Source organism: Artibeus jamaicensis, unplaced genomic scaffold, assembly GCF_021234435.1.
Source record: "Artibeus jamaicensis isolate MK-2021 breed Jamaican fruit bat unplaced genomic scaffold, CSHL_Jam_final contig_354, whole genome shotgun sequence".
NCBI lineage: Eukaryota > Metazoa > Chordata > Mammalia > Chiroptera > Phyllostomidae > Artibeus > Artibeus jamaicensis.
The window spans coordinates 47,074,476-47,090,974 of NW_026521803.1; the positions used below are offsets into that span (position 1 = coordinate 47,074,476).

General features: G+C 53.9%; 1 protein-coding gene across 1 annotated transcript in view; it reads left to right on the forward strand.

The window, feature by feature from the left end:
- The first annotated feature begins 9,053 nt into the window (after positions 1–9,053).
- Positions 9,054–16,499, forward strand: part of PARD6G (par-6 family cell polarity regulator gamma) — a 53,697-nt gene continuing 46,251 nt past the window's right edge. The window contains exon 1 of the mRNA XM_037148085.2: positions 9,054–9,293. Within this exon, the coding sequence (XP_037003980.2) occupies positions 9,222–9,293 (72 nt within the window). The 5' untranslated portion in view covers positions 9,054–9,221. The remainder of the gene's footprint in view (positions 9,294–16,499) is intronic.

Consider the following 16,499-nt stretch of genomic DNA (forward strand, 5'->3'; position numbering starts at 1 on the left):
GCCTCTGCCTCGTCCTGACAATCAAAATTGTCATTTCCAAGTGCCCCCGGGGGCAGAATCAGTCCTGACAGGAATTGCTGTGACAGAGAAATGCTGACTCGGAATTGTATGTCAGCTGTGGTTCACTTAGGGTGCTGAGTCTCTTGTTAGGCTAGCCGTTGGGTATTGAGCCATTTTTCAGGTTCCCACAGTTAGGCAAAATGTGGTAGAAGCTGACCTTCTGAAAGCGCCGTAGGAGTTCCTGCAGACGTGAGAAGACGAGTGTGCAGGGCAGACGCAGGCCCCAGTGTGGCTGGACAGGGCGGCCAGGCAGGGGGAGGCGGTCCCAACAGCTTTGCCAACTCAAGAATGTCTCAACGGTGACCCTACTTTTGCCCACCCCGTACTTACCATTTAAAAGTAGAAAACTGCACTACAGAGTAATAGGTGGGGGGGGGGGGGGCTATTAAGACTCTTAGAAGGTGATCAGAAATTGAGAAGAGAAGGAGACTTTTTTTGATGGTTATAAAAAATTGTGTAAAATATGTTCGTAGCATAAGTTTTTAAAATATATACTTGAAGTCTTCAGTTAAAATATAGCATATACTATTTTAGCTTCTCTGAATTAAGTGGCATTTAACAATGTTTTTATTAAATAAAAGCCACATCAGTTCCCTCATTATCAGTGAATAAGTGAGCTGGCCTAGACAAAAACAGCGTGACTCCCGCATAGCTGTAGGGTGCGCGCCCTCAGCTTCTCTGTTGCGTGGGCCACGGTGCAAACCTGGGCAGCAGATGACGGCACGGGGACCAGCAGGTGCTGGGCGCACTTGCTCACAGCCTGGGCACTGGAGCCAGCCAGGATGTGGTGCCCCGGGCCTGGAGCTGATAGTGCCAGTGCTGACGGACTGGGCCAGGGTCCTGGGCCGGGGAAACTCCGCCAGACCACTCTTCCTTATCCTCCACCTCCATCCCCGAGCGGGGCCAAAGCAGTCGGTGAAGAAGCCTCCAGAAGACAAGCGTCCATCTGCCAGCCAATGACACGGCAACGCAGGCTCTGCCCAGCTGCTGTGGCACCATGCTGGGCTCCAACCACAGCCCGATGTCAGTATTTTGGGCTCAGAGGTGCTTCAGGGCGCCCCCTCTGGGAATTGCTGGGCCTCGAAGTTACCAGGAAAGGGCTGCTGCTCAGCTAAGACCTGCTATCTGCCTGGGGCACTGGACACTGGACTTGGGGTCCATGTGCTTCTTGCTTTTTATGAAGCTCCCACTGAGGGTCTTGACAAGTCGTACTGTGCTGTAGTGGACACTCGAGACCCCCTTTCAGAGACAGCAACCGGCCCGGGTCCCCCCCGGGTGGGTGGGTGTCCTCTGAGGTCAGTGTGGCCTTGCTCCTACAAGCAGGCCCCGCCGTGACCTGGGAGGGGTGCCCACTGTACTCTTTTCCAGTGGCCCCTATCATCCCACGATGCACCTGCGCTCCACTGAGCAAAGCAACTTGACCCTGCCCCCAAAAAAGAAACAAATCAGCCCCAAAACTTTAACCATTTTACCACAGGGTTTAGGCCTTCCTAGTAAAGAATCAACATTTACCAACCATTGCTAGGAAATAAACCAAATACTTCACTGGTAGTAATGTCACACTCAGGGCTTGCTGTGTTCTCTGCACTGTGGCAAGGGTGGCATGCGTTTCACCACAAAGTGGGTGGTTGTGTTCCACTCCACACACGCAGACCCAGAGGCCCAGTTTGGCCCTGGTCTGGGGGTGGAGAGAAGTGGGCCAGCAACGGGAGGTCTGGCTTCATTGAGAAGATGGCACCTCGGCACGTGTGTTACCCACTCAACCTCAGCGGTTCTGTGACGCAGGTGTTATTTTGTCTGCACTGTACAGATGAAATGGATTCAGAGGTCAAGTGGCTGACTGCGCCAGTTTGCTCGGGACTTGGATTTTTCGGGACTTTCAGCACCCAGACTGGAAACATCCAGGCGAGCAGGGGCAAGTTGGTACCCTACTCAAAGGTCAGTTTCCTCCCCAAGGTGACATGTCACTTGACAATGCAGTGCTGTGTCTGAGACCCTGCTGCCTAGACTCCTACGTGGCTCTTCAGTGCCATGGTACAAATTCAGAATTAGTAGCCAGGAATGACCCAAGACGCCCTTTCCAATATCAACGTGGACAAGAACCGCCCACAGTGCCAGGTGCCAGGTGTCATGTGAGCGCATTGCGGGTGCAGTGAAGAGTGACAGGGACCCTTTGGTTGGGCTCGGGTTCGCACAGCAGCAGAACACGTGCGGTTTTGCTTCTCAGGTGCTTGAGGGGTGCTTCCCCCGCGTTGCTGCCTTTTCTCTTTAAATCCTCACCGAGGATAAGTTTTCACTGATTTTAGAGGATGGGAGGGGGTGGGGGAGAGCGCCTGAAGACATCCATTGGTTGCCTCCCGCATGCAACTGGGGTGGAACTTGAAACCTTTCTGGTGAGCAAGGTGACACTCCCACCAACTGAGCCATTTGGCCAGGGCTGCTGAGCTTTTTTTTTTTTTTTTTTTTAAAGATTTTATTTATTTATCTTTAGAGGGGAAGGGAAGGAGAGAGGGAGAGAAACATCAATGTACGGTTGCCTCTTGTGTGACCCCTGCTGGGAACTGGCCTGCAACCCAGGCATGTGCCCTAACTGGGAATCGAACCTCGAGCCTTTGGTTCACAGGCCCACGCGTTCAGTCCACTGAACTATGCCAGCCAGGGCCCTGCTGCCTTTTATCGACTAAGGAATAAAAAGTCCATGTAGGAGTTACTTCCAGAAAACTTAGTTTTAAAAACTTCACTTGAAGTTTATTCTGTTATTGTCATTTTAGTGTTTTCAAACCAGTTCTCGTCTCGTGGGTGGTCAGAGTACCCACCTAATGGACACTTCTTACTTCTGAAGCTTCACTTCGTAGCACAGCTGCCAACCGATGCCTCCAGAATTTAGGTTTTCTGTTCTGCAGCGATTAAATTTCAGCTTGAGACGTTTTCTAATTTTCAGTAATTTGAATTATTTAGTCCTTAAAAGTGACTACAAGTTTAAAAATCATTTTCACAGTGAAGAAGTTACACAGGGAAACTCCTTCCTTCTGGTGACTGTGCCACCGGAACCTCGCGGCAGCAGCCAGCAGTGCTCTCGGATTCTAACCCCGGGCATCCATGAGGCAGGAGCCGTCGAGTGAAGGTGTGCACACCAACAGGAGTTTGAGTCTAGGTCCCATCATCGGGTTTGCCACAACGCACAGCTGAGTTCACCTGCACCGCTGACCTCCAAGGCCTGTGACAATGGCACGTGGAGACAGCCAAACCGTATGACAGTCTCAGGTCTTCTCTCTAGGAGGGCTGCCTGATGAGAGATTAAAATAAAAATCTGCTGTATCTGATAGAGGTCCATATTGTCCACCATATCGTCCACCAGAAATCCACCATATTGCCACTTTGAAAACAAATATACTAATGCTAGTCATTCAAGCAAATCACACAAATGATCTATTTACACACTTTGAGAAAAAAATATATAATACTGCCAAACAGTAGTTAAGGTTCGTTTTTTACAGCCTTTAAAAGAAGATGCTTCCCACAGTGGTTAGTGTGGCTCAGCGGGCTGAGCACCAGCCTGCAAACTGGAAGTTCTCTGCTTGGATTCCTGGTCAGGGCAGGTGTGTGGGCTGCAGGTCAGGTCCCCAGTTGGGGTGTGAGAGAGGCAATCATCACTGTTTCTCCTGCACATCGATGCTTCTCTTCCTCTCTCTCTCCCTCCCTCTCTCCCTCCCTCTCTCTGGAAAAATAAAAATAAAATAAAATCTTAATAAAAAAAGAAAGAAAGAAGGTGCTTCCCAAACCACTTTATCCTACTCATGAAATCATGAGCAATATGATTGTTTATTTTTAAACAAAGTACATAAAGTCCTTTTCAGAAGGGAAGCTTTTCCAATAAAAGTTTAAAATTTTGTTAATATTTAAATTATAATCCGCCAAACCGCTGCCGCTGTCATGGATCCAAGTACTGTGTAACTGATCGAGCTAGCCAGAGTCACCACGGTGCTGGGCAGGACTGGCTTCGGGGGCAGTGCACGCAGGTGCCTGTGGCACTCCGGGACAGCACGGACCCTCCGCCGTCCACGTGGTGACAGGCCCTGTGCGCAGGGGCAGCAGGCTCGCCCTGGAGTCAGAGCAAGGGGCCGAGGCTGCGCTGAGCTGGCACCTGGATCCTGGGTGTCTAGATGGACAACGTGGCCCCTGGGCAGGACGTTCCACAGGAAATAAAGCGTTCGTATCGTATGTAAAAAAATTTTAAATTATAAACCAAAATTCAGCAACCATATGGACATGTTTACTATGCATAAACTAAGGTTGAGTGCTTATACTTTTCAATACAAATTCAGAATTAGTAGCCAGGAATGAATATCTTTTTTCAGAAATTAGTTTCTTGCAGTTTAAACCCACAATATGGGAATTTTAATACAATGTTAAATAATTTACATAAAAGTAAAGGAGAAAATTGAATAAGTACTAACAGTGAATAATAATAAGGCTTTAATGGGTTCAATAGTTGTTCTCAAGATGGTTTTTCCTGACAGTGAAGGAGCTTTCCAACAGACTCAGTGATAAGGTTTTCTCCTCACAAGGAAAGGGTCTTTGGTCCTAAACAGCAGAGGAGCTCAGTCCACGATGTGCTGTCGTCCTGTGGAGAATGGCTTCTGAAAACCACGGGGAATGTATGAGAATTAATTTCAGAGAAATTATGCATTTTGCAGGGGAGGTAATTTTTGGTTATTTTAAAAACTAACTTTGTCTAGATTTTATAAGTGCTTAAAAAATGTTTATTTATTTTTAGAGAGAGAGGAAGAGAAACATCAGTGTGTGGTTGCCTCTGACGCACCCCCTACTGGAGACCTGGCCTGTAACCCAGGCATGTGCCCTGACTGGGAATCAAACTTGGTGACCCTTTGGTTCACAGGCTGGCACTCAGTCCACTGAGCCACACCAGCCAGGGCCATAAGTACTTTCAAATAACTAGAGTGAATGAGTAGACCAATAAGACAACTTCCAGGAAAGAAGGGGGCACAGTAGCCAATGCTGTGGGCAAAGCACAAGTTCAGCCCCTGCCTGTGACTGCGCTCCCCTCTAGTCACATGACGAGGGTGCTAACAAAGGCCTATTGCCTGCTGGGTTCTAAGTGGGTGCTCTTCGGTAACTGACCAGGAAATCAGGAGACTCTGACTAGAACTGCAGGTTGATACTACAGGTGCTCTTGGTGCTGTTTTCTGGTCACTATTTCGCTGTTTGATTCTCAGGTGGTGGTAGTGAACATCTCTGTCCAATATGTCACTGGTTTGGAAGGTAGCCCAATAAACATATACCAACAATTTTCCAGCACCATACTATTTGCTAGGCATATTCCAGCTATTTCTTGCCAATTTTTTGTCTTCTATATAACATTCTGTGTTAATGGGTTTGACAACTAAAGGTAAAAGTTGAGATACTAAAAATAGATGTATTGCTACAGAAATGTTAAACATAGTATCAACTCAGTATTTTAAAAATGAAAATGATAAATTTTCATGGTAATCTCAATATGAGATGTATTCAATAGTAAAGTTAGATTATCTGGGGACAATACTATATTTAAAGTTTTTATCATTTTGAGTCCCACTTGGAAATAAGTCCTTAAATATATGTTTAGAGTAGCACAATATTGTCCAATTGAAACATACTTGTTTCCAGGATCAAACTATTTACCCATAATATCTGAGGGACTTAGTAATATTTAAACAAAATACCCAACCCAATTTCTCAACACTTAAGACGTTCTGAATATGAACCATTTAACCCTATTCTATCATACTGAGACCCTGCACCAGGTTCTTGCTGCACCTTTTGCCTGTTTGGCCACCAAAGACATAGCAGGAAGGAGGTGGATTGAGTAATTTTGTAAGAAGTGGCCTCAATATAATGACACGTTTTGCGGTCCATGCACCAGAAACAGAGCAGGTCTTTGCCACTCTCTGAGCGGTTCGGAGACGCTGACCTGCTGGGACCCGCACAGGACAGATTGGTGGGCATCCGTGTCGCGTTCTCCCGCTGGTTTCTAAAGCGACTGCAAAAAAAGAAAGAAAAGTTTACCATCTTCCTAGACAGGAAGATGCAGTGTATTCTTGAGGACAACCCCAGGTCCCTGTGCTCTGTCATATGACGTCCACCTCGACCTCAGTCGTTCGGCTGCACACCCTGCACTATGGAGAAGAGCACACGACCCTCAAGATGGAGACTGTCCCTCCTGCCTGGTCTGTGTGCCTAGGCCACCAGGTCCCTCTGCCTATGAGGACAGCGAGGTGCAGGAGGGGTCCCTAGGAAGCCCCGATTGGTTAGTGTTTAATTTAAAACTTGATGTTCATTTATTTAAGAAATTGAGCTGCTAGCTACATTGGGTAATGTTATGCTCTGCCAACAGTGTTTCCAACTGTTGGCGCACTGTTTGCTGCATCCCGTCAGGCAGCGCACGGTTGTGACTTGGCCTGTGACTGGCGCTCATGTCCATCGCTTAGTTAAACGGTGTCTGGCAGGGTTTGCACTGTGAAATTCCTCCATTTTGCTTTGTGATGAATACCTGTGTGGACAGGTACTTTGAAATTATGCGAATGTCCTATTCCTCATAAAAAATAAAGCATTATTTTTATGCATACTCCAAGATTATCAGTGAAATTAATTTATAAAAAGTTTACTATACATGGGACAACTCTAGTAGAACAACAATAAAAAAGAAAAAGAAAAAAAACCCAATGCCCTAAGTGGGGGGGAACAAAAAAGTTCTCTGTACAGACAATACCTTTCTTGCTAAGTTCGTGAAGGATCTTTGGAGCAGATTTTCCTGGGAATGTGCTGTGTACATTTGTCTGCCTGTCGAAGCCTATGTCAGACTAGATGACGTGTCCGGTGTAGGAGAGATGCTAATAAGAATACCAAGGGCAGCTTGAGACCCAGTAACACCAGGTGAAGTGCTTCCGCTGTTGAAGACATTCCCTGTCTCGCGGTGCTTTGCAGATACTGCGTCTTCATCAACATCCAGGCAGACCCTCCACCAACAAACAACTCACATGACTCGCTTCACTGCAATACTTGATTTACTGTGAGACTCGCCTTATTGTGGTGGTCTGGAGCCAAACCTGCAATACTTCCGAGGTATGTTTGTACATCATTTTGGGTAAATGTGGCCTTCATCACTATATTATATATAGTACAGGTTTCTAGAGTTGGTCAAAACCCGTCATTAATGTTGGGAACCAAACGTGTTCAGGTGGCTCCGCCATCATCCCCAGAGGCTCCTGGGGCTCCTGCAAAGCCTGTGCGACTCAGGCCTGTGTCCAGGCTGCTCCGGACCCTCCCCTCATTCTCACGTTCTCACGTTCCCCTGTGAGCCGCTGTCACGTAGCTGTAGACCAAAAGCATGAGCAGCCCTAAATGTTTGTTATATGTTTAATATTTATTGGTTTTGCAGAGAGAGGAAGGTGTTGGGGAGACATTGATGCATCATTGGTTGCTTCTCGTGTGATCCCTGACCAGGGATGGGACCTCCAACCTTGGTGTGTCCGGACGACGCTCCAACCGAGCTACCTGGCCAGATGCCTTGTTTCAGAACTCTGCCCGAGTGTCTGGCCCCCTGGCCAGCCTGGTGTTTCTCTCTTGGACAGGGACTGTAATTCTGGGCCTCTGTGATTGAATTCTGCACAGAACACATTTAGTGAAATCTGTTCATTTAGTGAAAATTAAATGAAGATCAAATATTAGGTAACACAATTTGGCAATCTGTATTAAAGGGTTTAGAGATGTTCTCTGTGGCCTATTCAGTGTTTAGGAGTTGATTTTAATAAAATAATTAGAAATAAGTGAATTCAAGAAACAGCACTGTATAAAAGCTAATCATTGGAAACATATTAAATATTCAATAATGGAATTGTATCCAAAATTATGGCTGTATTCATATATGCAGCTTTTGAAAACCATATTTTCTAAGAACACTTAATGAAAATGTTCTTTATGTAACATCAGGCAACATCAACAGGCCGCCAAACTGCATCCTCACAATGCTGTAAAATACGTTAGGTGTGTATGCAGAAGGTAAACAGACATCGGAATATACCAAAAAGTTAATAAAATTGAATGCTGAATAGTGGACTATTGGTGATTTTCACCTTTTCCCTTTCATTTCTTTACATTCTCTACATTTCTTTTACAATAAGTTTATATACAATAAACGCATAATTATATAACTTATAAATTATAATTATTTACAGTATATTTTGTGAGGATTTTGTCTGGGTCGTAACAATCGATGCCCTTTCTGTCAGCGCATGCTTTTCCACGAGCCTTGGCAGAAGTCTTTCCCTCCAGTCTGGCTGCGCCGGGTGTGCAGCAGGAGTTTGCCGCCTGCAGAACCTTCCCCCTGACCACCCACCACCTGGCAGCTAGGACAGACAGGTGTGGTTCCCTGTCCGGCAAGCGAGGCAAAAATCATCCCAAAGCGGCCCCCTTCCCGGACAAGTCGGTGGAAGTGGAGGCGAGCTCCAGGGAGAAAGCGCGGGCACAGAGGTGGGAGTGAGGCGCCCAGCCGTGGGGCTTTGCTTCTAGCCTCGGGCTCGGGATGGCGCGGGCAGAAACACGCACCTTCCGCCAACCGCAGCCTCCCGGGACAGCCGTCGGAAGACAAGACCCTCGTGTTCTGGGGGCCGGCCCTCGAGGCCCGGACCGGGGGTTGGAGGAGGAGGGTGTTGTGGGCACTGGGAGAGGGTTTAATAGGTCCGGGAGGTCGGGGGCGGGTGCTCATGGGGCGGGCCCTGAGAGTGCGGGGCGCGGATTGGGGGGAGCATCCTGGGGCTGGTTCTTGGTTGCAAGGCTGGTGATGGAGGGAGGGTCCTTGCGGCGCGGGGCGGGGTTAGGGGCGGATCGTGGGGCGGGTCCTTGGGGTGCGGGGGCGGGGATTTACGACCTGTGCTCGGGGTGGCGCGCGCCGGCGTCCCCCGCCCCTCCCGCGCGCGGCCGCTAAAGTCCCCGAGGCGCGCGGCCAGCCCAGCTCCGGCCGCCGCAGTGCTAGCAGCGCCGCGGCCGGGGAGCGCGGGCTGGGGCCGGGGCCGAGGCCGCGGCGGGGGGCGCCGCCCCCACCGTTTGTCTGCAGCCCCTAGAGCGGGGCGAGGGCGAAGACAGGGCTGAGCGGGGCCGGAACCATGAACCGGAGTTTCCACAAGTCTCAGACCCTGCGCTTCTACAGCTGCAGCGCGGTGGAAGTCAAGAGCAAGGTGAGCTCCGGCGGCGGTCTGCTACCCCGGCGAATGAATGGGTTCTCGGAGGGCACAGGGAGGTGCGGGGGCCTGCGCAAGCGATTGCTTTGGCGCGCGGACGCTGTCTGCGCTGTGCAGGGTCCCGCCGCCCTTCCCGCCCCTGCGCACACACAAAGCCCGCAGCCCGATGCATCCAGCGGGAGCCCCGGCTCTCGGAGGGCTGAGCCGTGGCTCGGGCCGCGCGGGCTCGGGACCCTCCGCGGGAGCGGCTCTTTTGTTCCACGAGCGGGTGGCTCCCCGGCACGCCGGAGGGTTTGGGAGCTTCGGGGGCCCGGCCGGGGGAAGGCCCTGACTGTGCCGCCTCCTTAGCTGCTGAGGAACCTCGGAACCCGCGAGGGGGAAAGGGCAGCGGGCCCGGACCCCCGGACCTGACCCCAGTCTCCCGGCGCGCCCCCGGCCCAGCCTCCCAGGGCGCGCCCTCAGCGGCTGCTCCTCCTGCCTGCACCCGGCCCGAGCGTGCCTGAACTTGTGGGCAGCAGTGTGCGCTTGGGTTCCTAGCTGATAGGATCTGGCGCTTCGGTACTTTGCAGGGGCGGCTCCTTCGTCCTAGACGCTTTTGTCTGTGAGGGTCTAGGTGGGGAACCCCGCGGGCAAAGGCAGAGCTGCAGCTGTTCGGGGTGCTGGAGAAGGGGCCCCTTGGGCCTTTCGCTGAATCCCGCCTGCTAGCCGGCCCTCTCGCCTTTCTCTTTGCGCGCCCTCCCTGAGGTCCGGGCGGAGCGGAGCGGCCTGGGGGTGGGCTCCGACCCTCACCTGAGCGCACTGTTGAGGCCGGTGCACCCTGGCCCGCTGTCTAGGGAGACGAGTCCGCGGCTCCATACCCGGGCTGCCCCTACTGGAGAAGGGGGTCCTCTGGTGTGGGATTTCCAGGGCATCCGCGGACGAAGGGGGTTGTGGGAGTTTCGAAGCGGCAGTGAGTTGCAGGATTTCATTCTCATCCTCACTCTTACAGACTCTTTATGAACCCCTGATTTTCAGTAAGATCAATCCGGTCCCCCCAATGCTGATTCTGTGGCCCTCGCTCCCACCCATCTGCTCTTTAGCCGGGCGGTGCCCCGCCCCCCACCCCCCAATCAAATGTGTCCCCTGAGTCGTGTGGGGGAAAAACCCACAGGCATGAGTGCGAGTTCCGAATAACTGTTGATTTGTTTAGCTCAGAGGGAATGTGGGCTTTTTAGCTTGATGTCCACTACAATAGCTGAGCAGTGTGGTGTTTCGTGTTTTAAACTTTTATTTTGAGATCATCCTAGATTCCCAGGCAGCTGCAGGGTCAAATACAGAGACTCCTCACAGGTGACACATTGTAGACAGTGTCCCACCCCTCCAGGACCTCAGCAGACGCATTGGCATGTGCGGCCGTAGCCACTTCCGTCGAGTGTACATTCCTGCCACCAGCAGTACTGTCTCAAGGCCCCTCCACAGTGGTCGCTGACACTAACATTAATGCTGTTCTGGGTCGCACCTGCCATGTTCCCTGTGCTCAGTCCCAGGGGAGCTGGCAGCTGCCTGCTTCACAACTCCTGGGGGTCCCCGGGGAGCAAACGCCCTTCCAAACGCCCTCCTGCCAGTCTGGACTGCGGGCTGCGGGCACTGGAGAGTGAGGGCCTGCCTTGGACTACGGCGGGGCTGTGGGTGTGGGGTGGCCCAGCAGGGTACCTCATGCCTCCCAGATCCTGGGTTCAAGTTCAAACGCAGTGAGTGCTCCCCTGGGGCTGAGTGGCAGAGCTGGAGTTTTGGCTGAATTTGGGAGCACTCCTGGACGGCCCAGACAGCCAGGTGGTAGGTACTACAGTCCTGCTGGTGCTGTTTGTACCAAGGCTCCGCACGCTCTTCCCCCTGTCAGCCTCCCCCCGACCCTCTTGGTAGTTGGTGTTTGCTCCCAGTGAGTCCATCTCTGCAGGGATCCTTTATTTCTGCTGTAACAGTGCAGGAGGAGGCCTGGCTGGAGTGGCTCAGTGGGTTGGAGTGTCCCCCAGAGCCAAAGGGTTGCAGTTTCAATTCTAGTCGGGGGTCACGCCGGGGTCGCTAGTTCGAGCTTCCCTTCCTGCTCCCCAGGGCTGGGTGCACGGGAGGCGACTGATGCTTCCCTCACATGGGTGTTTCTTTCTGTCTTCTCCCTCTAAAATCAATGAGAAAAAATGTCCTTGGGTAAAGATTAAAAAAAAATACAGAAGGCAGCCCTGGCTGGTATGGCTCAGTGGATTGAGTGCCGGCCTGAAAACCAAAGGGTCGCTGGTTTGATTCCCAGTCAGGGCACCTGCCTGGGTTGCGGGCCAGGTCCCCAGTAGGGAGCTTGTGAGAGGCAACCACATGTTGATCTTTCTCTCCCTCTCTTTCTCCCTCCTTTCCCCTGTCTAAAAGTATATAAATGAAATATTTTTAAAAAATACAGGAGGCAGAACTCTGTGACAGGGAAGTCTGCATTTGACCGTAACTCCTGGGTTTGTGTGGAGGAAAATGGTGCCAGGGGAGCCGAGTGCGGCCGGTTCTGACGCCTCCCAGCCCTGCGAGTTTTCAGGCAAGTTGTTCGACTTCTCCTGGCCTCAGTGACTCCCCCGTGAAACGGGCAGGGGCTCTGTCCCCTCCTCAGTCCAAACAGGCCAGGAAGTGCCCAGAACCTGCTTGGGACCCACGGTCGTCAGAGTTCAGGATGTAGGTCTGCAGTCATTTCTGATCCTCTCAGAATGGTTGGGGTCAGCCACCTGTTACAGCTGGTCCGTTCCCAAAGCTTTGGGGACATTATTTCTTGCCCTGGTGGCTCTCCTATCATGTAGCCTCTTACGCTTCCCCAGACATTTTTTTCTTAGTACCTGTGAGTCCCCAGTCTTGGCTGCAGGACCCCCATCTTTCCACCTACTTGGGCTCCTGCCTCACCTCCCATGAGAGCTGCCAGGGGGACCGGGCCCGTGCAGGCATCGGGGGAAGCCCTGGCCCTCGGCAGGGCAGCAGGAAAGCCAGTGCTGGGAGCATCTGCAGGCTTACAGTGACCGGAGACCACGTGCCATCTGGGGAGAAGGCAGAAAGTGACACAGTGCCATCCTCGGTGTCTTTGAGCACCTCAGCACTCCTCAGTCCCACCAGCTCCGGCAGGGGCCTGAGAAAGCAGAGGGACCCCAGTCCGCATCTCAGGTGCCTGCCCTCCCCCCACTGGCCCCTCGCTGGTCTTGTCCACATTCCCTGGCCCCTCTGGAAGTGCTGTCTCTGAGCCTTCCCAGTCCTGACGATACTCCCGAGAGCCTGTCCCCTGCCTGCACCGGGTGGGCGCCCCCTGTCCTCTGTCCCCTTTTCTGTGGTCCCTCATCCCAGGGCCCTTTCTCACATGCTGGTTCTAAGCAGGGATGGAGGGTGTTTGGGGCAGAATAATAGTGGGAAGCTTTTAACACAGCTCTTTGCTACTTTGTTTCAACAATGCTGGAGGCCTTTCAGATTCTAAACAAATAGGCGGAGGAGGGGGTAATTCTCGCATCCAAAGGGGAGCCGCTGCTGCCCGGGCTGCACAGGAGCTGCCGGCCCTTCCGGGCGGAGTTCGCGTTGTGGCTTCTCTTCGCAGGAGCAGGATTGGACCGGGCATCGCGGGTGTGGTGCCCGGTCCACTGCACTTCCCGTGCATCGCGAGTGTTTTCTCCTGTCATAAGTATATTCCGAAAACATGTAATAAAAACGACTACACAATATTCCATCTTATTGGTAAACTCTAATTAATATGACCAGTATTCTGTCTCACGTCGGCCACGCCACAGTTCTGGCGTGACAGTGCTGGTCCCCACACCTTGTCTCTGCCCGCCCGCCTGCAGGGACTCGCCCTTCCGTCTGCTGTGCTGGCTCCCGTCCAGGCTCCCCACGGGCGCTGGGCCCTTGCCTCCCGAGGCCCGTTGGGAACTGCCTGACACTGTTTGACTCACCTGTGTGTCGGCTACACCCTTTTAAGGCTCTGGTTTTGTATCTGTGCATGCCCCGTTCCAACAGGTTGGGTGACTTGGTCTGTGACGCGGTACCTAGAGGAGACTCTCCTGGGGGACCAGGTGGGGCTGTCCGTCTGTGGGCACGGTGGGTGTCGATGACAAGTCTGCGTGTCAGGAAGCCTTGTGAACCTGCCTGGGCGCCCCCAGGTTCAGGCCCCTGCCTAGCACCCCTGGCATCTCAGATAGCTGCTCCCTGACCTCAGGAAAGGAGCAGTGTCAAGGGTCGGAAGATGCAGCATGTTCAAGGTGTCAGAATTTCTCGTTCGTGAGTCAGCAGCCAGGGGAGGCCCGCTGGCGTTTCCCACGATGAGGGGCCGTCCTGGCCTTCTAGGGGCCAGCAAGGAAGGAGGTTGGAGCGATGGCAGCAGGAGCCCCACCACTTGGATGCCTAAGGGGTCCTGGGGCTCATTTGTCCCGCTGGCTGTTGTCATGGTTACAGGCTCCCCACCTCCTGGCTGGGTTTCTGCTCTACTGTGAACCTGGAGCCATGGCCGCCCCTGATGGTCCAGGCTGGACATTGCCCTCGGTACAGGCTGCGTGCACAAGTATTTCTTCAAGTTTATTAACCACCCACCCCAAATAGATGCGTGTGTATGTGCCAGATGCTGTTCAGAATGCACTGTGATTGCAAATAGCTCACTAGTCCCCATTGCTGCCTGGTGGGATGGGTCTGTGTGTACCCCCATCTCAACCCCACGGAGTTTGGGGAGAGTCATGGAGCTGCCCCAGGTCAGAGTCCACTCCCTCACCCCCGCCGTCCTGTCTCGACCCCTCCCTCAGGCAGCCCCGAGTCCCAGTGCCTATACTCGAGAGCGTTCCCGGCTTGCGCTGTGTGCCAGGAGATGGCCCCCAGCTGTGTGGATCTGGAGCCCTGGAGGGTGCTTTTGGGGGAACGACTTCTGCTTTTCCTGCTTCTCTGCAGCTGTTTCCTGCTATGTGGCCTGGGGGGAAGCCCTCTGCTCTGTTGCTGTCCCCAAAGTCTGGTCCTACCATCCATTCATTTGTTCACTCCCAGCCAATGTGTGCCCGGTGTGGGGCTCGAGCTGGGCACAAGAGTCACCCAGCCAGTCGGTGTTAGAACTGTATGATTAGCTTCCAAGTGTTAACACTGCAGCCATGTCTCGCACCCACTGTCCATCCCTCTGTCACCCCAAGGCTGTGCTCCACCAAGCGGGTGGCCCTGTCCTCATCCCCAACCCAGCATCTGGTCTATACTTGGGGTGCCTGTGCAGCTTTTACTTGGAGGGGGAAGGAGAAGGGCCTTTGCCACTTAGAGAGTTGGAAACCACCCGGCTCCTCCTGCATGGCCCGGCCATTAAATTCTTCCTTTGTCTCCACCCAGTCCATGGCCGATCGTCCAGCAGCCCAGTCCTTTCCTACTGTGCCCACAGAAGCTCAGGCTCCGGAAGCTGCTGCGGGCCGCCTTCCCGCTGGGGTGGTGAGGGCAGAGCTCGGTGGGGTGTCCAGTGGGCATGACAGCAAAGCTCACTGATCTCAGGCGAGCAGCGTGATCAGGCTTCACGCGCGCACACCTGGTGACCGCTGTTCAGGGCTAGGTGTGGAACTTCCCGGCAGTGCACGGGCTCCTTTGTCCCTGCCTTGTCAGCCTGCACCCCCGTGTAACCCCCGGCAGGGGCTCTGTCACCAAGGAGGCTGTGTCCTAACGCACTGCTGTGCCCCTGAGGCCTGCCTCCGCTGCTCAAGGGAGCAGACGGATTTCAGGGGTGCAGGGGTCCTCCATGTATTGGTCTGTGCTACGGTCCCAGCAGCCCCTGCTGTCCTGAGCCGTGCGCTCCTCTGGAGGCTGCGTGTGAGCTCCTCGTGGGCTCCCTGCCGCCTCAGCAGCCACCTGCGCTGCCACGAGCCCTGGCTTCACAGGACGGGCGGTCCCGTGCAGCCTTGCCCACAACTTGGGTGGCTGCTCCCGAATCAGGTGTGCGGATGCGGACCCTGGCCCTGGCTGACCCTGGCCCTGGCTGCTGTAGACTCTGAGGACTGAGAGGTTCCAGAGGCCTCCAACCGAAGCTTACAGAGCGTTGTCCGCACACACAGGAGGCGGAGCTGGCAGACTCCCTCACAGAATTTCAGGGTCCCGACGTGCGGAGGGCTCTCCAAGTCCTTCGTTTAGCCCTGTGTTGACTTGTGGCTCTCATGTCCTTCTGGGTGTACTGTCATCCTCACCCGCTTCTGCCAGCCCTGGTGGGCTGGGCGTTGGGCAGCACAGGTGGGCCCGGGGCAGGTCCTCGCAGGTCACGGGGCAGCTTCAGTGACGGTGGGAAAACCGTTTCCCACACAGGAGGGAGACCCAGCAGCCTCCCGGGGGGTGGGCTGTGGAGACGCTGCGCAGCTCACACCCGTGCACCGGTGGAGGGCGGGGGCTCTGCGACTGGGGCTTCCCGCCCTCCCGAGGCCCCTGCCTAGTGAGCAGGTGCCTTAACTTTCCACGTGAGCTCAGAGCGCCTGTCGGGCACCCAGCGGAGCTCCCTGTGCCTTCGCTTCTGAGATGTGACGTGAGCACTGGTGTGTGGTCCAAAAACCCCCTCTCCAGTGGCCCCCACTCGGGGACGGGAGCTGCTGTGGGTGGACAGGCCCTGGGGCCCCCAGGTTGGGGCTGTGGGACTGAGAGCCCTTTGGACAGCTGTGCTGGGAACAGGACACTGAAGTGATGCAGGTATCCTGTTTTCCACGACCTGGGGGCCTCAGCTGCTGGCTCCCCACCCACAAGTCCTGACCTCACTTCCCTCACTGGTCTGAAATAATAACGGGTGTTGTTATGGCCAAACTCCTCTGCCTGTGGGACATGCAGGGGAGGTGGTGGCAGGGGCCCAAGCACTGGCCTCTGGTCCATCAGCCGCCCTGCAGGGCCAGGCATAGGAAGGTGGGGATCAGACTTTCCCAAAAGGCGCTCCTCGTGCCTCGAAGGGGATGCGGGAGCTCTGTGCTGCACAGACAGACAGACACCTGGGTGTCAGGGGACCCACTTGTGAGAGCGGTGTGCTGAGGAAGCCCCACTCCACCTCTCACCTTGAGCTCTGAGTGACCTGGCCTGTCTGCCCCTGTCCTGGGCTGGGAGCATGTTCTGGAGATGTTGTGACACCTTGCTTGTCAGTGGTGCCTCTTCTTGGCTCGGGGGGGGGCGGGTTGCAGACTCTGGCTGCAGCCCAGCTGAGCACCAGCCCTTGAGAGTGGATGGACCAGGGGGCTG